Here is a 26,112-nt window from a genome sequence, read left to right as displayed (position 1 = left end):
TTGAAGAGAAATTGATACTGCTTTAGACACCACAAAATAATTTTCTGGACTTTGCCTTTCGGTCTTTTCCCCTCCCCTTCCCTTCTCTTCACCTTTTTATCCCTTTCCTTGTTTTTCCATTATTTTGTTTCCTTTCTTTCTGCATTGCTATAAGAACTATGTTTCTAAAATCCAAGCACCATACATAACTCAGCAAAAGTAAAGCACAGCAACAATATTTCATAGTTTTATACACCACAACAAAAGGCATGGCAGTGGGTCTGTTCTCTTAAAAGTAACTGTTTCATTTTGCTGAATTTCAGGATAGAGAGTTCCTCAGAACCAAAATATAGCAAGAACTAAAATCTCCATATATGAAAGATTAATTAAGCCAATCAATCAATAAACAGCTAAAGAGAAGAATTATGCAACAGGAGATAAAATAAAGTGTTGATTAGAAAGCTGGCTTTAACTTTCTGGATGCTACAGATATGTTATGCATTGACGTGGTTATTAGAGTACCTGTTTCTAAAATGGAACTGTGGTGAAACTCTGTACAGATGCAGGTATCTGTGTTATGCAGGCCTTAGTATGCAATTTGGCATTTATGGTGTTCTTGTGCAGCATCAGATGATAGAATGAACTGTGCATCTATTAAAATATTATCTGACAAGCTCCAAAGGGCCTGCTGTAAAGGGCCTGCTCCTGCTGAAATCAGTGGGAGATTTGTCTTTGACTTGAATAGGTGCAGAATCAGGTTGTCCTGTGAATACATTAGTTCAATGCAAGTGAAATGCAGTAAAATGAGTGGAAATTTAAGTAATACACACATTTTTAGATGGCATTTCCTGATTTGGCCGTTACCTGAGCCAAAACAAATCTGTCAGAGAAAATGAAACAGCATCCATGGGTACAGTGCTGCTGTGGCTTTTTTATGTTAGTATTGTAATGAAATTTGGCAAGTTCAAGATCTCTCCCTTCATAAAGAAAATAATGAAGTAGATTGGTGTGTATTTAATTGGAATAGCAATATCTTAGACCCTAATCCTACAAAGACATACAGACATGCTTAATTTTAAAGAGATGACTTCACTGACTTCAATGGCACTAGCCACATGACTAAAGTCAAGCATGTGTTTTTGCAGGATAGGGGTCTACATGTATTTTGCTCTTGTTGTTGAAACTCTTACTCTCCCTTTCTGAGTTGTTAAACTGGAATATAAACCAATGTAGGTAGGTGCTGAATGTGCAAATGGAGACTCTAATACCGCATTGGGATCTGCTAAGCTGGACCCCTATGTGTATGTTGACACTGCACATCAAGGCTACCTCTACATGACACACTGATTGTGGTGGCGTGTAGCGTGTGTGTGTGAAGCTACACATTGAAGTGAAAAGCAGGCTGCATCCACGCTGTGGTATGTGTCAGTGAAAGGCTCTGATGGGGGGAAGCAGTAGGGAAAGTTTTCAGAAGCTCCCTGCTACAAGATTCTTTCTGGGGAAAGCCATCAGAAACCTTTCCCGTTTCCAGACTCTTTTCAAATAGCAGAAGGCAGCTCTGGCAATGGGGAGACAGTGTAGGGTGACCAGATGTCTTGATTTTATAGGGACAGTCCTGACATTCGGGACTTTGTCTTATATAGGGGCTTATTACCTCCCATCCCCATCCTGATCCTTTGGACATGTTTTTACTCGCCTAAGCTGTGTCATGCCAGCTACACTGCTATTTGTACGCATGCTGGGGGGTAACCCGAGTATGTACATTACATGCCACCAAAAGAAGTACGCAGAGTAGATGTATCCTACATCAGGGGTCTGTGGAACTTGGGTTTGTGGACTCAGTGTTTCCAAGCACATGCTTGAGCAGCTCCACTGCATTGTAAACCTGTGTGTACAATTTCTACACCCAGGATTCACAGCCATGCTAACGTGCCCATGCTGCACTAGGCAGTCCTTTCATACTGGGGTCTGTTGCTTGATCTGCATTCAAGCTGAAGAATGACAGGGTGTCAAGGTTCCTTCCCCACTCTGAACTCTAGGGTACAGATGTGGGGACCTGCATGAAAGACCCCCTAAGCTTATTCTTACCAGCTTAGGTTAAAAACTTCCCCAAGGTCAAACTTTGCCTTGTCTTGAACAGTATGCTGCTACCACCAAGTGTTTTAAACAAAGAACAGGGAAAAAGACCACTTGGAGACGTCTTCCCTCAAAATATCCCCACAAGCCCTACACCGCCTTTCCTGGGGAAGGCTTGATAATAATATCCTCAACAATTTGTACAGGTGAACACAGAGCCAAACCCTTGGATCTTAAGAACAATGAAAAGGCAATCAGGTTCTTAAAAGAAGAATTTTAATTAAAGAAAAGGTAAAAGAATCATCTCTGTAAAATCAGGATGGTAAATACCTCACAGGGTAATCAGATTCAAAACATAGAGAGTCCCTCTAGGCAAAACCTTAAGTTACAAAAAGACACAAAAACAGGAATATACATTCCCTCCTGCACAGCTTATTTTACAAGCCATTAAACAAAAGGAAATCTAATGCATTTTCTAGCTAGATTACTTACTAACTTAACAGGAGTTGTAAGGCTTACATTCCTGATCTGTTCCCGGCAAAAGCACACACAGACTGACTAAACCCTTTGTTGCCCCCCACCTCCAGATTTGAAAGAATTTTGTCACCTCATTGGCCATTTTGGGTCAGGTGCCAGCGGGGTTACCTTAGCTTCTTAACCCTTTACAGGTGAAAGGATTTTGCCTCTGGCCAGAAGGGATTTTATAGCGCTGTATACAGAAAGGTGGTTACCCTTCCCTTTATATTTATGACACAGGTCTTAGCCAAGTCACAGCAGGACTTGGGGTCTGATCCTCCCCCGTAGCTGGGTCCTAGGACCCGAGTCATGAGTGCTTCCTGACCTGGATCAGATTGATTTGTATGTGGAAGGAAGAGGGGCTTGGGCTAAAACCTAAATGAGAACCAGAGCTTAGTGTGCAGTGTAGACATTATGTCTGTGTAGCATCCCATTGATCTGGGATCTTATAATGTATATTATGTGATAAGCTAGTTTAAAATAGATTTGCAAAAAGTTCCAAAAATGGCTTGAACAATGTTTTTCAGGAATGTCAGAGTCTGACTCAATGCCTATTGAAGTCAATTGGATGCTTTTCTTTGACTTTAGGTATCTGATGAGGACTTTAGATTGGAAAATACTTGTCTAAGTAGTAGAATCTGTATCCAAAGCTTGCCTTGCAAGCACAGATTTCCCCATATAAAGGGAGAGTAACATCAGAAAGGCTTTGTTTTTTCATATCTGCCTAACCGTAGGAGTGCTTACCTGCACTGAGCTTTTTCACAGAGGGACATTGGAACTAAAATGATATATAAAAATATTTTCCTTTGGGAGCAAACCAATTAGTGCCTTTTCACTTCAATATTACTTTTAAGATGCTTTTATTTTCTGTTACAATCAGCGTCTTCTAGATTAGTATCAGCATTTTTATATGTACTGATAAATGGGCTAGAACAAATAAGTACATATTTTGCACTGGGGAACTTAATACAATTGATAATGTTAATTATATTCCGTGTAATGCTTTGATTTGTGTACTTCCTAGAGTGTATGATTACAATGAACTCATTTAGATTTAGAACCTAGAAAATATCCTCTGAGTAATTTCCCAAAGGTCAGTTATAAGATTATAGGAAATCTAATTTAAGAGAACTAATTTGTACTGGAATGCTACACTTGTTTAATAATTTAAGATGGAAGTTGAAGAACAATTCATGCAAATGGAGAAAATTGGACATCAGATTTGTTTATTATTCTCCTTGCTGTATTAATCTATTATCAGATGTTCTTATCAGTGATCTCATTGGTATAATTACCATGCCACATACAATTTAGCTAATCAAAATATATTTTTTGACCTGAAACAAGGTAGAAAACATCTGGGTAATTTTACGGTTATGAAAATATATGATGTAGAAGATATGGACATGTAGCTTCAATAATTTCCATTTGTATTCTGCCCTTTTTATAGGATACAAAGAAATTCATAGAAGTACTGATAATTTATAGTTCAGATTGCAATTACTGTATATTGATCTTATTCAACTATGATCGTTTTTATAATTACTGTAGTGGTCTATAATACAGAGTATAATATAATCTGCTGAGGGGAAGATGATGCTTTATTTTTCAGCTTCGGAAAGCTATTATAGATCATGTCTCAGACTCCTTCCTGGATACCACTGTTCCACTTCTAGTTCTCATTGAGGCTGCTAAAAACGGAAGAGAAAAGGAAATAAAGGAATATGCTGCTATATTTCAAGAACACACCAGCAGGCTTGTGGAGGTAGGTTTCATGGATCTGCAGCTGGACTGAATATATGTGATAAGTGACTTCATACTGCACTACATTTTTTTACCTGATTTGATAACATAGTTACGCACAGTAACTCAGCAAAATGCATCAGTGACTAAATTCAGTAACAACATATGCTTTCTTTGTTCACTACCTGCATAGCTCTAAGATCTGGATTTATGTGATCTTGGCCTCATATACGATTTCATGACAATGGAAACTAGTGGGTTATTTTCTTCCCTCTTTAAATCAACGGGAGGCTTCCTGTCAAGGTTCCTCCCCCACTCTGAACTCTAGGGTACAGATGTGGGGACCTGCATGAAAAACCTCCTAAGCTTATCTTTACCAGCTTAGGTCAAAACTTCCCCAAGGTACAAAATATTACCCCCGTTATCCTTGGAATGGCCGCTACCACCACCAAACTAATACTGGTTACTGGGGAAGAGCTGTTTGGACGCGTCCTTCCCCCCAAAATACTTCCCAAAACCTTGCACCCCACTTCCTGGACAAGGTTTGGTAAAAAGCCTCACCAATTTGCCTAGGTGACTACAGACCCAGACCCTTGGATCTTAAGAACAATGAACAATCCTCCCAACACTTGCACCCCCCCCTTTCCTGGGAAATGTTGGATAAAAAGCCTCACCAATTTGCATAGGTGACCACAAACCCAAACCCTTGGATCTGAGAACAATGAAAAAGCATTCAGTGTTTTACAAGAAGACTTTTAATAAAAAATAGAAGTAAATAGAAATAAAGAAATCCCCCCTGTAAAATCAGGATGGTATATATCTTACAGGGTAATTAGATTCAAAAACATAGAGAACCCCTCTAGGCAAAACCTTAAGTTACAAAAAAGATACACAGACAGAAATAGTTATTCTATTCAGCACAATTCTTTTCTCAGCCATTTAAAGAAATCATAATCTAACACATACCTAGCTAGATTACTTACTAAAAGTTCTAAGACTCCATTCCTGTTCTGTCCCCGGCCAAGAGGACTACAGACAGACACACAAACCCTTTGTTTCTCTCCCTCCTCCCAGCTTTTGAAAGTATCTTGTCTCCTCATTGGTCATTTTGGTCAGGTGCCAGCGAGGTTACCTTTAGCTTCTTAACCCTTTACAGGTGAGAGGAGCTTTCCCCTGGCCAGGAGGGATTTCAAAGGGGTTTACCCTTCCCTTTATATTTATGACACGCCCCCCAAATCTCAGCTAGGGTGAAACACTGGCTGGGATTTCTTCCTGGAGCTCTAGGAAAACAGAGTTAATAAGACACATGCATCTCTAAATATACTACCAAGTACATAAAGACTAACAATATTTTCCACATCTCAAGGACGATTTTAACCAGTTGATTCTGGGAAACTTTCACGGGAGAGTGCATCAGCCACTTTGTTAGAAGCTCCTGAGATGTGTTGGATGTCGAAATCAAAATCTTGGAGAGCTAAACTCCACCGAAGAAGTTTTTTGTTAGTTTCTTTGACGGTGTGAAGCCACTTTAGTGCAGCATGGTCGGTTTGCAGGTGGAAACGCCGTCCCCAAATATATGGGCGTAGCTTTTCCAGAGCGTAGACAATGGCATAACATTCTTTTTCAGTGACTGACCAGTTGCTTTCCCTCTCAGACAGTTTTTTGCTGAGAAACACTACAGGGTGGAATTCTTGATCAGGTCCTTTCTGCATTAAAACTGCTCCCACACCACGCTCGGATGCATCTGTGGTTACTAGGAACGGTTTGTCAAAGTCTGGGGCCCTTAGTACAGGGTCAGACATGAGTGTCGCTTTAAGCTTGTTAAAGGCCTTCTGACACTTTCCGGTCCACTGAACAGCATTTGGCTGTTTCTTTTTGGTTAGGTCTGTCAGTGGGGCAGCGATTTGGCTGTAGTGCGGTACAAATCGTCTGTAATAACCGGCCAAGCCTAAGAAGGATTGAACCTGTTTCTTTGACTTTGGGACAGGCCACTTTTGGATAGCATCCACTTTGGCCTGTAGGGGGCTGATAGTTCCTTGACCCACCTGGTGTCCAAGGTAAGTCACTCTGTTTAGGCCTATTTGACACTTCTTAGCCTTAACAGTTAGTCCTGCCTCCCTTATGCGCTCAAGGACTTTTTGTAGATGTTCCAGGTGGTCTGCCCAGGAATCCGAAAATATGGCCACATCGTCAAGGTAGGCGACTGCATATTCTCCTAATCCCGCTAGGAGACCATCTACAAGTCTTTGGAAAGTGGCGGGTGCATTTCGCAGCCCGAAAGGGAGTACATTAAATTCATACAGCCCGAGATGTGTGATGAAGGCTGACCTTTCCTTGGCAGATTCATCTAGCGGTACCTGCCAGTACCCCTTGGTTAAGTCCAAGGTAGAGATGAACTGGGCCCTTCCCAGTTTCTCTAATAGTTCATCTGTGCGTGGCATGGGATAGTTGTCTGGGCGAGTTACAGCATTTAGCTTACGGTAGTCCACGCAAAAACGTATTTCCCCATCTGGTTTGGGAACTAGAACCACTGGAGATGCCCATGCACTTTCAGAGGGGCGGATTACACCCATCTGTAACATATCCTGGATCTCCCGTTCTATAGCAGTTTTAGCTTGAGGAGACACCCGGTAAGGTTGGACCCTAATTGGGTGAGCATTACCTGTGTCAATGGAGTGGTATGCCCGTTCAGTCAGTCCTGGGGTGGCTGAGAACGTTGGCGCGTAGCTAGTGCACAGCTCCTGGATCTGCTGTCGCTGCATACGCCCAAGGGTCATGGAGAGGTTCACCTCTTCCACACCACCAGCACATTTCCCTTCGTAGTAGACACCTTCAGGCCACTCAGCGTCGTCTCCTCCCTGGGCTGTAAACTGACAAACCTTTAATTCTCTGGAATAAAAGGGCTTTAGAGAATTAATATGATACACCTTAGGCTTTCGGTTGGAGGTGGGGAATGCTATGAGATAATTAACAGCTCCCAGGCGCTCCTGGACCACGAATGGCCCTTCCCACGATGCTTCCATTTTATGGGCCTGGAGCGCCTTTAAGACCATGACCTGGTCTCCTACTTTGAAGGAACGCTCTCTGGCATGTTTATCATACCAGGCTTTTTGCTCTTTTTGAGCATCCTGTAAGTTTTCTCTAGCAAGGGCTAAAGAGGTTCGGAGGGTGTTTTGTAGGTTGGTTACAAAGTCCAGAATGTTAGTTCCTGGAGAAGGTGTAAATCCCTCCCATTGCTGCTTCACCAACTGCAATGGCCCCTTAACCTCACGGCCATATACAAGTTCAAATGGGGAAAACCCTAAACTGGGATGTGGTACAGCTCTGTAGGCAAAGAGCAACTGCTGCAATACTAGGTCCCAATCATTGGAGTGCTCATTTACGAATTTACGTATCATGGCCCCCAAAGTTCCATTAAACTTCTCCACCATGCCATTTGTTTGATGATGGTAAGGAGTGGCAACCAAGTGATTTACCCCATGAGCTTCCCAAAGGTTTTTCATAGTTCCTGCCAGGAAACTAGTCCCTGCATCTGTGAGGATGTCGGAGGGCCAACCTACCCTGGCAAAAATGTCTGCTAGTGCCTGGCACACACTTTTAGCCCTGGTGTTGCTTAGAGCTACTGCTTCCGGCCATCGGGTGGCAAAATCCATGAAAGTCAGTATGTACTGCTTTCCTCTGGGTGTCTTTTTCGGAAAAGGACCCAGAATATCCACAGCTACTCGCTGAAATGGAACTTCAATGATGGGGAGTGGCTGGAGAGGAGCTTTGACCTGGTCTTGGGGTTTTCCCACTCTTTGGCACACCTCACAAGACTGGACATAGGTAGAAACATCCTTGCCCATTCCCTCCCAGTGGAATGACCCCCCCAAACGGTCTTTGGTCCTGTTCACCCCAGCATGGCCACTAGGGTGATCATGGGCTAAGCTCAAGAGCTTGGCCCGGTATTTAGTTGGAACTACCAACTGTCTCTGAGGATGCCAGTCTTCCTGGTGTCCCCCAGAAAGAGTTTCCTTGTATAAAAGTCCTCTTTCTACAACAAACCTGGATCGATTAGAAGAGCTGAGAGGCGGTGGGTTGCTCCGTGCCGCCGTCCAAGCTCTCTGGAGGCTTTCATCTGCTTCCTGTTCGGTCTGGAACTGTTCCCTTGATGCTGGAGACATCAGTTCCTCATGGGATTGTGGACCTAGGCTTGGTCCCTCTGGAAGCGATATAGGGGATGGAGCTGTTTCTGTTGTCTGTGAACCGCCCTCCACTGGTGTACTATGTTGGGATTCAGGCTCCGGCTGAGCCTCTTGTGTAGGGTTATCGGCTGCTGCCAGTTCAGGTTCGGTGGGGCCCTCTGGTGTTGAGGTTGCAAGTACTGGATTCAGTGCTGACACGGGGTCTGGTGTTGGTTGTTCGGCTGGTTCCGGTTCTGGGACTGGTTCCGTCTGGGTCTCTGGGACTGGATCCACTACTGCTGTTGCAGACATTGGCCTGGGGTCCAGGTCCATCACCTCTGACTGGGTCCTGATAGAAGTTTCCGGAACAGAGCTAGGCCTCACGGCTTGTTTAGCCTGGTTGCGGGTGACCATTCCCACCCTCTTGGCCTGCTTCACATGATTGGCCAAGTCTTCCCCCAACAGCATGGGGATGGGATAATCATCATAGACTGCAAAAGTCCACATTCCTGACCAGCCCTTGTACTGGACAGGCAACTTGGCTGTAGGCAAATTGAAAGAGTTGGACTTGAAGGGTTGAATCGTCACTTGGATCTCTGGGTTGATTAAATTGGGGTCCACTAAGGAAGCATGGATAGCTGACACTTGTGCTCCGGTGTCCCTCCACGCGGTGACCTTCTTCCCACCCACACTCACAGTTTCCCTCCGCTCCAAGGGTATCTGGGAGGTATCTGGGCCTGTGGACCTCTGGTGTGATTCCGGTGCAATGAACTGTAATCTGTTGGGGTTCTTGGGGCAGTTGGCCTTTACATGCCCCAGCTCGTTACACTTAAAACATCGTCCAGCTGACGGGTCACTGGGGCGAGGAGGGTTGCTGGAGAACGGGGTGGTGGGACGATAAGGGGTCTGGAGGGTTCTTTGGGAGGTAGGTGGGGCTTTGGGCGGCCCCCGGTAATAGGGTGTGGTCTGGGGTGGTCCCTTCTGGTCTCCGCTCCAACTGCGACCAGTTTTCTTCTTCTCTGCCACCTCCACCCATCTGGCTCCAATCTCTCCTGCCTCAATTACAGTTTTGGGTTTCCCATCTAGGATGTATCTTTCTATTTCCTCAGGAACACCCTCTAAGAATTGTTCCATTTGCATTAGGAAGGGCAAATTTACTGGAGATTCAACACTTGCTCCTGATATCCAGGCATCCCAATGTTTTACAATGTGGTAGGCATGTCGGGTAAATGACATGTCTGGTTTCCACCTTAGGGCTCTGAACCTCCGACGAGACTGCTCGGGTGTTATCCCCATTCTGACTCTCGCCTTGGATTTAAACAGTTCATACTTGTTCATGTGTTCTTTAGGCATTTCAGCTGCCACCTCAGCTAAGGGTCCACTGAGCTGCGGCCTCAGCTCTACCATGTATTGGTCAGTAGAGATGTTGTACCCAAGGCAGGCCCTTTCGAAGTTTTCTAAGAAGGCCTCAGTATCATCACCTGCCTTGTAGGTGGGGAACTTTCTGGGATGGGAAGTGGTACCTGGAGAAGGATTGCTAGGGTTTGTTGGTATATTCTGCTGGGCCTTTATCCTCTCCATCTCCTCCACATGCTTCCTCTCTTTTTCCTTCTCCTCCTCCACATGCTTCCTTGCCTCCATTTCCCTCTTGTGGGCAGCCTCTTGGTGTTGTTCTGCCTCCCTTTCTTGTTCCTTCTTCAGCTGCATGAGTTCTATCTGTCTTTCATGTTCCCTTTGTTTTTCCTCAGCCTGAAATTTGGCTAATTCCAGCTGTAGTCGAGCTGAGGATTTGGCCATTCTAACCTCTCTGTTTTTAACTAACTTTACACCCGAGGTTTAGAAATAAACAAACAAAACTTGGCTGTAAAATTTTGCTGTGCTGGAATAGAATACCTATTCTCTGATAGTGATTGTCAGCCTACAGAAAAAGACAATTCCCTTGTCTCTGCTCTGGGCCCAAATTAAAGCAAAAACCCTCCAACTACTTGGAAACCTGCTTACCCAGCCCAAAGAAGAAAAAAAAATTTCTTTTCAAACCTGTGCTCCTTGTAAAACAAAAAAAAAAAAATCAAAATCCTAAAAAAAAACCCTGCCACTTTTGTCTCCAGGCAAATGGGTAGAGCACACACCCCCTATTTACTTTTAGGAAGAAAAGAAAAAAAAAAAAAACCTCTGGGTTGGAAGACTGTGAATTTCCCTGCAGGAGTTAAGTACCCTGCCTCCAGGCAAGAAAACCTGCAATTCACAAGATAATCCCCTTTTGTCTCTGCTTGGCCACAAAGCAGAGAGAAACCAAGCTGCTTTCAGTTTCAAAGCTGCCTTCTGGACTTCCTAAAAATTCCTTTTTAAAATCTGTATTTCTAGTTCAAAAAATCTCAACTGGATCTCAAAATGATTTCAGGTTAATCCCACCACTGTGCCACCATGTCAAGGTTCCTCCCCCACTCTGAACTCTAGGGTACAGATGTGGGGACCTGCATGAAAAACCTCCTAAGCTTATCTTTACCAGCTTAGGTCAAAACTTCCCCAAGGTACAAAATATTACCCCCGTTATCCTTGGAATGGCCGCTACCACCACCAAACTAATACTGGTTACTGGGGAAGAGCTGTTTGGACGCGTCCTTCCCCCCAAAATACTTCCCAAAACCTTGCACCCCACTTCCTGGACAAGGTTTGGTAAAAAGCCTCACCAATTTGCCTAGGTGACTACAGACCCAGACCCTTGGATCTTAAGAACAATGAACAATCCTCCCAACACTTGCACCCCCCCCTTTCCTGGGAAATGTTGGATAAAAAGCCTCACCAATTTGCATAGGTGACCACAAACCCAAACCCTTGGATCTGAGAACAATGAAAAAGCATTCAGTGTTTTACAAGAAGACTTTTAATAAAAAATAGAAGTAAATAGAAATAAAGAAATCCCCCCTGTAAAATCAGGATGGTATATATCTTACAGGGTAATTAGATTCAAAAACATAGAGAACCCCTCTAGGCAAAACCTTAAGTTACAAAAAAGATACACAGACAGAAATAGTTATTCTATTCAGCACAATTCTTTTCTCAGCCATTTAAAGAAATCATAATCTAACACATACCTAGCTAGATTACTTACTAAAAGTTCTAAGACTCCATTCCTGTTCTGTCCCCGGCCAAGAGGACTACAGACAGACACACAAACCCTTTGTTTCTCTCCCTCCTCCCAGCTTTTGAAAGTATCTTGTCTCCTCATTGGTCATTTTGGTCAGGTGCCAGCGAGGTTACCTTTAGCTTCTTAACCCTTTACAGGTGAGAGGAGCTTTCCCCTGGCCAGGAGGGATTTCAAAGGGGTTTACCCTTCCCTTTATATTTATGACACTTCCCAAAGAGTAGTTCAGAAGGAGTAGGATCAGATGCTAATAGGATAAGAAACAATAACTTGAAATATTTTGGAACTCTACTACCTGGACTGTTGGAAGCCACAAGTCAGTGTTAGTTATTTGCGAACTGTTTCACCCTTAATGTGTCTAACATGCAGGATAATGTGAAATGTATAATCAAGCTTCCTGATCAAGGACTTGTTACTTGACCCACAGTTTAAAGCCATGTTCCTGGAAAACCGATCCATGGTGGGTAGATGGTTGTGTGGAGCCTGGGGCAGAATCTGTCTGTGTGTACTAATTTACAGGATTTGGTCCTAAAAATATACTCAAATAGATGCAAAAATAATTTTAATTTTATTCAGAGTGGAATAATTTTATATATAAAAGGTAAGAACATTGTCTTCTATTACTTGGTAAATGTGCTGAATAGAATTGTTTGGGACCTTGAGACCCAATCCTGTAAACACTATGCACATGAGTAACTATACTCAAAGGGACTATTCACATGGATAAAGTTACTTGTGGGTATGCAGCACTGGGGCTTTAAACACTAAAAACACTAGAAATGCCCAAATTGGGGTTCTCAAAGCAATATAATCTCAGATGCATGTTATAGGTAAGCTGCTGCTTTTTCCTTTTCTATCCAATGTCAATGATGTAAAACTTGGGGAAAAAAATCAATGATTTTTCTGTGTGGCTAAAAATTATTCAGTAAAACTGTTTGTCTCAGAACCAAATCATTAGTCGTGGCTGATCTGCAGATAATTAAAAAGAAGACATGGCTAAAGAGGAATTGGGATATTTTATTTGTATCTCTTTTCATGTACTCCTGTAATTAGGAAGTAAAGCTAGATGTACCATTCTCTAATTCACTAGACTGTCTTCTTTACATCCGATGAAGTGAGTTGTAGCTCACAAAAGCTTATATTCAAATAAATTTGTTCATCTCTAAGGTGCCACAAGTACTCCTTTTCTTTTTGCGAATACAGACTAACACGGCTGCTACTCTGAAACCTTCTTTACATATGTTACAAAATAAAATTAAAAGCTAGAAATTGTAGCCTAGTGGGCTAGTTTGCCTTTGTTATATCCCCTGCTACTGTAGCTCAGTGGGCTAGTTTGCCTTTATTATATTTATTGCTTTGCATTATGTTCACCAGTAATGCAAGAAACCTACAGGCCTGTATCCAGTAAAACATTAGCTTCAGCAAGTTAGCATAAAGCTTGAGGGCAATGCACTTTGAACAGATAAACTTTGCACAGATAAATGGTCCAACGGAAAACCCCAAATATTTGGGGAGCTGAAAATAGAGTTTAAGGTGAAGTTCTGACCACAGGTACATGAGTCAACCACAGAAGTGTCCTGGCAATGAACTGATGTACATAACAGGTACATGAGATACATCTAAGGTTAACCTGTTTGTTTGCCTATATAGATCTTTTCTTATAAGTTTCTTATTTTCTTATGGGCTTGATTATTTGTTTTATTATAATAGGTTATATTACAGTATATGTTGGCAGTAACACAAGAGACCTGCAGGCCACATCCTGTATGTTGAGCTAAGGCAAGGTTAGCATACATACGTTTGGGACCTTTCAGCTAGATAGATGGTGATAAGGTCCATATATGGTTGTGACCTTTAACATAGAGGATGCATTAAAGCAGGTTGGCATAGGGGATTTCATAAGTTCATACCCTTTTAAACTTAATAGGTACTCCACAACTTGGAAAGAACTGAAATAACCAGTTAGGATAGAAATAACAAATATGATACCTAATCACAAAAGGACCATGGTAACGAATTGCTATATATGATAATAAGTTAAGATCATTGATATACTAACCTATAGGAAAAAGCCACTCCAACATTTAGTAAGGTGAGGAAATACAAATAAGGGAAAGGGGAAAAATCCCCTACTGAATATGCATCTAGCATAGCAGTATCAGCATAACATATTATAAAAGTGGCATCCCAGCCTAGGGGCAGGAGGAGAAAGAGATGTAGTCCTTAGGAAGTGCCAGAATGATGGCGACTGGTGATGATGGGGAAGGTGATGGTGATGAGAAAGACAATGGCTAACACTTCAGGTAGTTCTACAAGGGATGGTGTGAGTATATGGATGTGCAAATGTACATTCTGTAGTATCTCCGTCTACCTTACTGAGTTGGGGTGTTTGTGACTGTGCTAAATGTTTTAATAAACTATATTTGTAAATATAAAAGAGTTCCTATAGAGTGAGTGTTGCAACTGTGCACATCGGGGTTCCCAACTATATAATAATTTGAATAATACTGGGCCTGATCCTGGGGCAAGAACCTGTCAACCCTCAAAGTCATAAATAGGGATTCTTAAGTAATCAATATAATTGATACATAATCTAAAGATCAGACAACAAGATTAACCTACATTTTCAAAAGTAACTAGTGACGTTAGGTTCTTTAATTTTTGGGTACTCAACTAGAGAACTAGGAGTGGCCTGGTTTTCAGAAAATGCAAAGCACTCAGCCTCTGAAAATCAGGCCCCCCTTTAAGGTGTCTGGAGCTGGGCACGCAAGGGTTGAGACAGCCAAAATCCCTAGTAAGTTTTGAAAATATAGGCCTACAAATCAAATAGTGCTTTCCTTTTGGCAGTTTTATATTTTCTTTCTCCAGGTAAGGAGGAGAGGGTCTCGCGGTCGGCAGGGGTGTGGCCGCTGGGTCCATGACTGTACAGATTAACTGACTACAAAAATCCCTTGGAAATGGAGTGCCAGTAGAGCCAATGGACTATAGTAGTGACCAGGAAGGAGCAGTTCTTGTGCTCTGCAGCTTGTGTAAAAAGCATTCTGGCTTTTGCAGGGATGGCTTCTGCACAAAGCCCATTTATGTGGTCCCTGAAGAGTTATTTTTGTTTGCATCAGTTTTCAAATTCTTGTTTAAAATCACGCATTCTCACCCATGTGAAGATGCACCTGCCTGCAAAATCCAGCAAGCACATAATTTATGAGAACACTGTCAAGGCTGGCAAAGCTAAAGCATAAATGGTGCTTTTTCTTATGGCTTTGAAAAGTAAATGAAATTCTCTTTTTTAATTGTATTTTTCCCCCTTTCTTTCAAATGTAATTTTATTTAAAAATAATCAGTGCCAAAATCCTAACTCTCATGCTTGTTGCCAGGGAAAATTATTGGCAAAAATCACATCATCTATGATTCCAGCATGTCTGTAATGTTTTGACTGGTAAAAAAATCCAAGTCCCTTCTTCAAGTGCTTGCTCATGTCCATTCCATGCTAGGTGTGTGCTTGTGCCCCATGCACAGTTGCTGGAGATTTTTCCCTTAGTGGTGTCCATAGGACCGGTTCTAGGTCCCTCTGGAGCTGCATGTGCATGCGCTGGTCTGAGGAGTGCCTCTGGCTCTGCACCCTCTCAGTTCCTTCCTATTGCCTGTAACGGTTGCTTGGGCCAATCCTGCTTGCTCTTTGAAGGCTTCTTTCCCCGTGGTTTGGACTCTGTAGTATGTTGTATAGTTACTGTAGTTAGTGTATGTAGTTCTTAGTTAGTGTATATAGTGTGAATAGTGGTCCCTGTCATTGAGGGACTTTCAGCCAGGGGTTGGGCATGCCTTGGTCCCTGGGCTTCAAGCAGTGTGCCTCCTGTGGCAAGCCCATGCCTGTGACTGACCTGCACTCTAGCTGTCTACAGTGTCTCCAGGAAACTCGCTTTAAAGAGAAGTGTCAAATCTGCAGGTGCTTCAGACCACACAATCAAAAAGATACAGACATGCGTCTGAAGGCCTTGCTCATGGAGGCAGCTCTCAGACCAGCCTCAGAGCTGAGCTGCTCTGAATTGGTGAAACAGTCCACTAACACCATGCTCCTCTCAGCACTGTTCTTCATCCCTAGTGCTGAGGAAGAAGCATAAGAAACAGCATACCAAGAGAGGGTGCTCTCCAGTGCAGAAGAGGGACAAATGGGGAGTGGCTGGGCCACTTGTCCTCCCCAGAGCCACTGTTGGTCTGGCAACTCCACCTAGAGCACTGTGTGTGGTCCAGGACCCACCTCCGATTTCTGGGAGCAGGCTCCTTCAACTCCAGAGGTTTTCGAGGGCATGATGTTCAGGCAAAGGACATGATGTCCCTTCGGATCCCCCCACCCCCAAGACCCTCTGTTTGCCAAGGCTACCGGGTATAGAAGGGATCAAGGGGCGGTGAACTCCATCACAGCACCATCCAGAGGAAACTGCTCCATGGTCTCATTACAGCAGTCTCTGACCCGTCGTCAGTCACCGGTTCCCCAGAATTGCCTGGAGGTGGAAGCAGGTACTTCATCGCCATGGTCTGTGAGGGAAGCATCCTTCTTAGAGTCTGAGCCAGAATCCTTCGCCCTGCCGAAGAAGTACTGGTACCTGACCTAAGCATTGGACTTTCGGTACCAGCTCCCCAGCCGGTGCTTGGCCACTGGGCTACAGGCCAATAGAGTGGCAGTATTTGAACCCATGGGGATTTCCCCTGGTACCGACACCCCCTTTACATAGCTGAGACTTGGTGGTGTCTGAGAGGCAAGCCACTGCTTTGTCCCACCCGGCACCAGACCCTAACTCCAGTACTGACCTCGTTACTGAGGTCCCAGAAGTGGTCCAGGAAGAGGAGGCAGTCCCTCTTCCGGTACTGTCCTCTTCCTCATTATCCCTGGATGAGGTGGTCGCAGGCCTCAGTAACCCATTGGGTGATTTCAGGGCCCATCAAGAGCTCCTGAAATGCAAACTTGGGGCTGGAAGCTGGAGAGCTGAAGGAGTCTCCACACAGCCTAATTGACATCCTGGCTGCAGTGGCTCTCTCCAGATTGACTCTGCCAGTTAATGAGGCAGTATTGGGACCTATCAGGGCACTGGGCACACCCCTTTGTCTCTGCCCCCCACCTCAAAAAGGGTGGAGAAGTAGTACTGTGTACAGGCCAGTGGGTTTGAGTACCTGTACTCACATTCCCCCTTTCCCCCACCAGTCCCTGGTGGTGTCAGCTACAAATGAATGGGACAGATGGGGCAGTCAAATGCTACCCCCAAAAATAAAGAGGCTAAGAGATTGGACCTGTTTGGATGAAAAGTTTATTTGATGGGCAGCCTCCAGTTACGTATCTCTAACCAGCAGGCTCTGCTGAGGAGGTATGATTTCAATGGCCAAATTTAAGGACTCGCTGCCACAGGAGTCAAGGCAGGAGTTCATGACCATTCTGGAGGATGGTGGCCAGAATCTCCCTCCAGGCAACTCTGGATGTGGTCGGCTCAGCAGCCAGAATGATGGCATCAGGGGTGACCACGAGGCGCTGTTCATGGCTCCAGTCATTGAGCCTCTTTCACAAAGTGAAGCAGTCTGTCCAGGACCTCCCCTTCGAGGGTACCTCCCTGTTCTCCGAACAAACGGACTCCAAGCTGCACGGCCTCAAAGATTTGAGAGTCAGATGTCACACCCTGGGCGTTAACATACCCCCAGCCTCCAGGAAGCATTTTAGGCCTCAGCAGTCTCCCAGATTCCCAGCACCTGCCAGGCAGGAGCCCTACAAAAGAAAGGGAAAGGGCTATAAACATTGTAAGCCTCGGCTTCCCAGTCACGCTTATGAATAAACCCTGATAGGCCCAGGCAGGCCTTTTGAAGGTATGCCCAAAGACAGCATACCAGTCTGGACTCTGGATCCATCCCCCTTTTGATTTTGGACTACCTGTCACCCTTCCGCCCAGTGTGGTCTTACAAAACATTGGAATGTTGGATGCTCAGCACTGTAATAGTCGGCCCCACCCTCCAGTTTTTTCCACCCCTCCCTCCCAACCCCCTTTTCCATCCCTCTTCAGGGATCCTTCTCAAGAGCAGCTTCTCATCCAGGAAGTGCAAGCCCTCCTATGTGTGGGGGCCGTGGAGGAGGTTCCTCAAGGCTTGAGTGGGAAGAGGTTTTACTACCAATATTTTCTAATCCCGAAGGTCTAGGGCCCATCATGGATCTGCGTAGCCTCAAAAATATCTACAAAAACTGAGAATCTACGTGGTCTCCCTGGCCTCCATCAGGAGCCACACTTGATTTGAAGGATGCTTATTTCCACATCTCCATCTTCCAAGGACACAGGAGATTCCTCAGTTTTGTGGTGGGTCAGTGCCACTACCATTTCACTGTGCTTCCCTTTGGCCTATCAGCAACCCCACGGGTTTTCATGAAGTGTATGGCAATGGTTGCACCCTTCCTCAGACATCAAGGCATACAAGTCTTCCCGTACCTTGACAACTGTCTGATCAAAGACCACTCACAGCTTCAAGTCCAGCACAGCACTGGCATTGTACGGGCCACCTTTCAGGTGCTGGGCCTGTTAATAAACGAGAAAATGTCAACTTTTGTCCCAGTTCAGAGAATAGAGTTCATCGGGACAGTGCTCAACCCCACCCAGGCCAAGGCCTATTTACTGGAGGCCAGACTCCAAACTATGTTGGACCTGATCTCCCAGGTCACAACCCACCCTCTTACAACCGTCCGGGTTTGCCTCAAACCGTTGGTTCACATGGCAGCATGTACCTATGTGGTGCAGTATGCATGGCTACAACTCAGACACCTACAGATGTGACTGGTGTCAGTCTACTCCCTGGGTAGATGCCACTTGGACTCAAGATTCTGCCACCTGTCCTAGTTTTGATGATTTGGTGGAGAGATCTAGGCTCTGTAATGAAAGGGATACCCTTTGCCGCCCTATATCCATTGGTAATGTTGGTTTTGGATGCATCAGACCTGGGGTGGGGAGCCCATCTTTACAGTCTCAGCACTCAGGGCCACTGGTCCCAGGAAGAACTCTCCCTGCATATCAATGTCAGGGATCTCAGGGCAGTACACTTGGCTTGCCAGGTGTTCCTTCGACAAAGTGGTACCAGTGTCGGACAATACGTTCCTTCCCCAAAGTGGTACAAAGTGATGGACAATAAGCCTCAATGTTTCATATCAACAAACAGGGAGGAGCTCGATCTTCAGCCTTGTGCCAAGAGGCCTCAGCTGTGGGGCTCCTGCGTGAAACACGCCATTCAACTTGGGGCATCACATCTCCCGAGAGCCCAGACCATACTGTTGGGTCACCTCAGCAGGTCCTTATCCTCTCACCACATATGGTCTCTTCACCCAGAGGTCACAAATGCCATCTTCCAGGAGCGGGGGGGCCTCTGTTTGCCACCAGACAGAACAGGAAATGCCATCAATTCTGTTCACTGCACAGGCTCAGCAGGGACTACTTCGCTGATGCCTTCCTGCTCTCATGGGCAGACCACCTACTGTATGCCTGCCCATCACTCCCCTTGGTTCACAAGGTCCTCCTAAAGATCAAGCGGGACAAGATGAGGGTTATCCTGATGGCTCTGGCTTGGCCACACCAGCATTCGTTCAACATACTTCTGGATCTCTCAGTGGCATCTCCACTCATGCTCCCACATCGTCTGAACTTGATTTCACAAGACCACTGCCAGTTGCTTCACCCAAACTTCACCTCCCTGCACTTGACAGCATAGTTTTTGTTTTGTAATTCAGCTCCTGAATAATAATATGAGATACTGTTGCTGTAGTTTGGCAGAAGATACAGATAATGTGGTAGATTCAGCCCTTGGTAACCCTATCTTCTACCAGCATACTTCCAGTTGGAGGGACCTCAGTGGTGAAAAGTCTGTCTGGGGAGGGGGTTGCAGAGGAACAAGGTACGCACAATCCCTGCTCAGGCATAGGGCCTGCACAAAGCCAAGAAGAACCAAAACTGGGCAGCAAAGTCCAGCTAAGGGGACAGGACAGTCAGGAGATAGGATCTCAGCCAGTGGAGGTTGCTTCAGCAATGTACCCATGCAGCCTATGTCCCAACCACAGATTGATTGATTGTTTATTTACCTTGAAGCTTCACTTCCCTAATGAAACCCCAGAGGGAAGGTAGCTGTCCAGACATCACTTGCACACTCTTGGGGGTTGCATCTCCACTTGGACACAGACACCTATAATTTACACCTTGCTGTAGTAAAGGACTTTGTCAAAACTAGTACGTCTAAATCTCTGAAGCCTCTAGCTGAGCTGGTACAAGATATTGATGGCATGCAGTGTATCCAGAAGCCCTTTGAATGTAATAACCTGTTTCTAACTGGGTAACTAGCATCATTCTGTCACCAGCAGGAGAACCTTCATTTTCTTCTTTGTCTTTCTTTACTTTGTTCTTCTTATTTACAATTCATTGTTTACAAAAGCAAGCAAACAAATACCTCTTATGGATTAGAAGTCGTGAAGGGTAGTTACTCATGTCTATCTTTGCAGGATCAGGCCCTTACAGTGGCCTCTCACTGGAGAAAATAGTATATCCTAGTTTGTTCCCTTGAATCTGCATATGAAGAAATACAAATAAAATTTGTGGTATTTTAGAACGTGATCATATGAAATACAGCAACAAAGGGGAACAATGACCAATTTATTTTATGACTGGTGCATGATTGGGCTATGAAATCGTAACTAAAGTAATAGTTCCATATAAATAATATATTGTTTGGAAGGTAAGCAGTTAAAAAGAACATTTTATGTTTAATATGTAATAGAACAGTAGCCATATTACAGAAAGATTGTATGATACTCTGGACAACATTCCAATAACTGAGTATAGGTTTATTGGTCATATTGCTATTACATAATTATCACGTAAATATGAACCGAACACTAAAAGAAGTATTTTAAGAGGTTCCTTAAATTGACCACTGATTTTTATGGAGAAAATTTTAAGTGATAAACTAAAAATTAGGTATGATGGTTACACTTCAAACATCAGATATATTCCACGTCTTTGGCCTATTTAGCATAAAAGTGTACCAATAAAGTGTCTAGTGCTTGAGATCTGACTGCATACACCCTATGAAGTGGTTAAATCTGGCAATTTTAAAGCATTCATGGAAGTGAAATTCATCTGTCAAAACTGCATTGAATCAACCCTGGGGATTTGGATATCTTTTTGGAGTAAAAAAAAAAGATTTTTTGTTAAAATCGTGCTGAGTGAAATATTTTCATTTTAATATGGTTGCACCCTTGACTATCTCCACCACACCAAAACCTGTGTAGTGGCACTAGGCATGGTGCAACACAACAAAAAACCTATTCCACGCTGAAGAATAAACTCCACTTTCCGCTTTCTGTGAGATGTTGTTCCACCCTCATTGGTCCCAGCATAGAAGTCTCTGAATCACTGAGGGTAAGTCTATGCTGCAATAAAAACCCCACAGTACCGAATCTCAGAGCCCAAGTCAATTGACTCAGGCTCACAAGGCTTCGTCTGTGGGGCTAAAAATGTAATGTAGATGTTTGGGCTTGCGATAGAGCCCAGGCTCTGAGGCCCTCCCGCTTTGTAGGCGCTCAGAGCCCGGGCTCCAGTACAAGCCTGGTCATGTACACTGCAATTTTTAGCCCTGCAGACCAAGCCCTGCAAGCCAGAGTCAGCTGAACGGGGCCTGCCACACACCTTTTATTGCTGTGTAGATGTACCCTGAGGGACTATATGATTGTAGTTTGCCTAGGATAGGATTTGGTTATAGATTGTGTGGCGGGCAAATGAGGGAGTTATATGTATTGTTTGTTATAAATATCAGGTGCACCTCACTTTACCTGTGTGATCCTATCTTGCCTGACCGCAAGAAGTTAAATCCAGAGTCACAGTTAAATCCAGAGTCACAGTTAAGGTCTGTGAAGTAAACTGGAAGTGAAAGAATGGCAAAAATAAGACTCCTTAAAGGAGCCAGGGAGGGAGCATTAGTTGGGGAATACCCCTATGTGGCTTCCACCAGGCTAGCAAGGTTTACTCTTCCCAAGGCAGAAAGAGCAATGGGGATCTTCAACCTTAAAGATGTTGGCTCTGGGAAGAAGGGAGCTGAGCGAGATGTCATTAGCAGTTTGTTGAGATGAGACTCTGGCAGACTGACTGACACAGGAACTGCAGCAAGTGGGTTGGCTTTCCCAGCCCAGAAATGGGAATAAGTTGGACCTACCTGAGTTATGTATAGAGAGGTTCAGTTTAGGCAAGGAAATATGTGTTTTGGTTTCTTTGTGGCTTTAACCCATTTTCCTAGATGCTGTGTTCCTTTAGTCAATTCAATGCTATTTTGTTTTGAAATTGCTGTCATACATCCCTGGAGGTAAAGGGCTTACAGGTGTCAAATAGTGTCAGATTTACATGGTTGGTAATCAGGGGAGCTGTGGCCCAGAGATCCAATCTAGGAGTGATAGGCCTGGATGGCTCATTCAGAGGGGAGTGTGTCAGGGTCAGGGTCTGCAGCAGAGCCACTCTCTGGGCAACCTGAGGAGGATAGTCCATAGTAGTCTGTCTGTCTGGCTACACTGCCTGATTGGTGAGAAGAGTTAGCAGGCCAGCTCTTAATTCCAACAGTTTGATGGCTACTCAAAGCATTTGTCTACATCTACAATAGCTCTGCGCCTGCCTTGTTCCTGCCCATTCCATGCTTCACTCCAGGTAACTCCTGGCTTTGACCCTTGGCTGCAGTTCCTGGCTTCTGACTTTGACTTAGATGCTTGGTTCTGTTATCAGGCCTCTGACTCTGCCTCGAATCCTGGGCTCCTATTTCTGGCTACCAATTCCTGCTCCAACCAATAGCATGACTCCTGACTCCAACCACTAGGTTTGACCACCCACATCCCAGTTTCTGACTGGGGGATGGTAGGGAAGCCTGTCTCCAAAGGAGTGCACTTGAGAGGGCCAAAAAGAGATGTAAGGGGTGGCTCACCCAGTAACTGTGAGAGATGGCTCTGAACCAAACTCATGTCTGTAATAATGGGCAAAAACAAAACTCCAGATCTGAACTGTTCCTAATGTGAGGGTTTGAAATTCAGCTCCTAATTTAAACCTTTCCCAAACTTGGGGTGTTCAAATCAGCCCATTCTATAAGTAGCTTTTAGCTGCCAGCTTGAATCTTGGGTTTGGTTTGTGACTAGAGCTGGGTGAGAAAGAGTTTCCTCATCCTGCAAAAATGCTCGCAATTTAAAAAGCTTTTCCCATTGTGCATAGTGATGAAACAGAGACCTTTCTGAAGTTTTTCATGAAAACCAGATGAGACCCCATGTACAGCCAATGGCATGGTGTATAGAGCAGTCACCTGAGGGAGGACCCAGATTCAAGTCTTTACTCTGAATCAGGCCAAAAACAGCTGGGTGGTTAGGGCACTCACCTAGGAGTGGGGAGACCAACATTCAAGTCTCTGCTCTGCCTAATTTAGGTCTCCCACATCTCAGGCAAATACCCTAACCACCAGGCTATTAACTATTCTGGGGTGGGGCACTCTCTCTTCCTCTGACTAGAAATTCTCTTATGGACCTGAGATCCCTTCCCGATGAAAGCTTTGTCAAAAATGAGAGTGTTTTTTGGAAGTCTGAGGCTATAGGAGGCACCAGCAGCATCTGGAAGATGTGGTAAATTGGAAAACATTAGGGAAACTAATGTTTTATTGATGTTTCAATCAGTGCAGAAAATGTTGAGAGAATGTTCAGCCCAGAGGAAGAACCACCCTATGTTACACTCCTTCCATCCCAGATTTGCTCCCTCCTAGTCTTCCCTTATGTCAGGGCTTGTGACAACGGGCAGAGCATGGCTGCTTAGGCATAGACATTATGCTGTTCCTGAACCAGGGAATTTCCTTTGGCTAGTTGTGTCACCTCTATGGCCCCTCTATGTAGTCACAGCAGTGTGCAGTGCCCAGAACCATGGGAGACTCTTTCCTGTAGTCTCTGAGGCTTAGACAGCTGAAAACTTCAGCAGTAGAAGCCATAATCTTACGTAGTTCTGGGTTAATAAAGGGAAAGAATGCTATTAAAAGTTGCAACACATATTCACTAAAGTTAAATGGGGAAAATGTTGAGTAAAAAAGGGTATTGAGATGAGCAGGAGGCATAGTCCAAGCTAAAGAAATGAAATGACAGAGGAATAAGATAAAAGGGAGAAAAGACCCACCGGATTGCATGAGTAAGAATATAATAAAATATATCATGGGGAAGAAAGTACATAGAGGAAAAGAGATTGATCTACTAAGGAACAGTGAGAGAATGTAATAACACAAGAAGAGTTTTTAGCTGGAAAAAGTAAGTTCTTTCAGTGTTCAGAAAGAGCATGCAAAATGCCAGAAATGGAAATCCAGGGCATAATTTTAAAAACTTCAGTGGGATGTGCTGTGTGCTCAGCACTTTTGAAAATAGGCCACTTATTTAGATACATAAATATGGAGTTGGAAGCCTGGCATAAGGTGCTTGACTTTAAAGGTTTTGACTACAACTATTAGAATCAGGTAATTATTAATTACATCAGAACAAGTTTGATTTAAGTTGACATAACTGAAGCTGAGAAAACTCCAGGGCTATACTGGCCTTGGAATTCAGTGAAAAGTGGCAGAAAATTTCATTAGTTCAAAAAGGAGGGTTTTTTTCTTATGTCAATCCCCTCTACTTTAGCGCAAGCCTATTTGTGTATCTCCAACAAGGCGGTGACTGTGTAACCAAATCCTGAGAGCTATGCTCTTCTCAATCACTCCCACACTTCCTCGTGGATACATTATTCCTGCCTTTGCCGAATTTCAATAATTTTCTGCACAGAAAGAGTGAGCTAGAGCAATGACATCCACATTTGGGTGCTGATAAAAATTTACGCTTCAAATATGTGTGTGTTGCCAGTGTGTCAATTTGACCCCCCACCCACCGCCCATGTACAGTACTGAGTGCCCTCAATTGGCTGTCCACAGCTGAAACTGGGCTGAAATTCTGAGTAACTGTCAATATTGTAATGCTTATTTCTTCCTTCCTCCTTAAAAATACAAGACACAGGAGGCAAAAAGAATCTGTTTTGTTGCTTTTTAAAAATAATTTGTATGGTCTTTTCACTAACAAAATGGCAACCATCAAAATATGTTGCTATTTTAACTACACACATTTTGACTGCCAAAGTTTTGGGATAGATTCTGACTTGGGACACAGCCCTGGTCAATGGGTGGTATGTAAGTGGCACCTCTTCAGGAGTAACACCAGGAGACATTGTAATTCAGAGACACCCCACTGGGTCATAATTATTCTTGTGCTTCCTGCTTGCTTGGGTTGCGGTGGAATAGCAATTTGCTGCTCGCCTATACCAATAGCAGATTACGATCCTCACCCTATGTTGCTTCAGCTACTCTGAACATTGGCTACCTATTCCCCTACCTACCTACCTGCTGTGAGGAGAGGGTAAGCAGGTGAGTAGCCCCACTTATACCTGCATGACTGGACCCAAGATTTGGGTAGCCTGTAAAGAAAGGCTGTAAGGAGAAGAGCTCTTATTTGACCCTACTACTTTGCACATAGTCCAAATACAGTCTAGCCCTTGCTTTGCAATTGAAAAGTGTAGTATTCTCTACTAGAGCCTAACTAGAGCCAGTGAAACTTTTTGGATAAATAGCTTATCAATGAGCAATGCAGTTTCTGTACCTGAAATTATTTCTGAATTTGACATGAGTAGTTTTGGCTATTCTGAAAATGGCCAGAAGAAGAGGAGATGGTTGTGGTACTGCTGCTGCCCTCCCACCCCCAAGTTCAAATCTCCACTCTGGAATAGATCCAAAATGGACTTTTTCAATTCACTAAAAACCTTCAGATTTGATTCAGCTCAAACCATTTTTTTGTTTATGGTTTGGAATGGCCCTCTGTCAAGGTTCCTTCCCCACTCTGAACTCTAAGGTACAGATGTGGGGACCTGCATGAAAGACCGCCTAAGTTTATTCTTACCAGCTTAGGTTAAAAACTTCCCTAAGGTACAAACTTTGCCTTGTCCTTGAACCCTATGCTACCATCACCAAGCATATTAAACAAAGAACAGGGAAAGAGCCCACTTGGAGATGTCTTCCCCCACAAAATATCCACCCAAGCCCTACACTCCCTTTCCTGGGGAAGGCTTGATAAAAATCCTCACCAATTTGTACAGGTGAACACAGACCCAAACCCTTGGATCTTAAGAACATAAAAAGGAACCAGGTTCTTAAAAGAAGAATTTTAATTAAAGAAAAAGTAAAAGAATCACCTCTGTAAAATCAGGATGGTAAATACCTTACAGGGTAATCCGATTCAAAACATAGAGAATCCCTCTAGGCAAAACCTTAAGTTACAAAAAGACACAAAAACAGGAATATACATTCCATTCAGCACAACTCATTTTACCAGCCATTAAACAAAAGGAAATCTAACGCATTTCTAGCTAGATAATTTACTAACTTAACAGAAGTTTGAGGAGTTATGAA

The 26,112-nt window shown here is 44.0% G+C and overlaps 1 protein-coding gene across 1 annotated transcript in view; it reads left to right on the top strand.

Moving 5' to 3' along the window:
- Positions 1-26,112, top strand: part of CTNNA3 (catenin alpha 3) — a 928,894-nt gene that overhangs the window by 502,886 nt on the left and 399,896 nt on the right. The window contains exon 8 of the mRNA XM_073353443.1: positions 4,184-4,336. Within this exon, the coding sequence (XP_073209544.1) occupies positions 4,184-4,336 (153 nt within the window). The remainder of the gene's footprint in view (positions 1-4,183; positions 4,337-26,112) is intronic.

The sequence above is a fragment of the Lepidochelys kempii genome, chromosome 7 (assembly GCF_965140265.1).
Source record: "Lepidochelys kempii isolate rLepKem1 chromosome 7, rLepKem1.hap2, whole genome shotgun sequence".
NCBI lineage: Eukaryota > Metazoa > Chordata > Testudines > Cheloniidae > Lepidochelys > Lepidochelys kempii.
The sequence above is the reverse complement of the archived record's forward strand: the minus strand, read 5'-3'. Positions and strand labels throughout refer to the sequence as shown.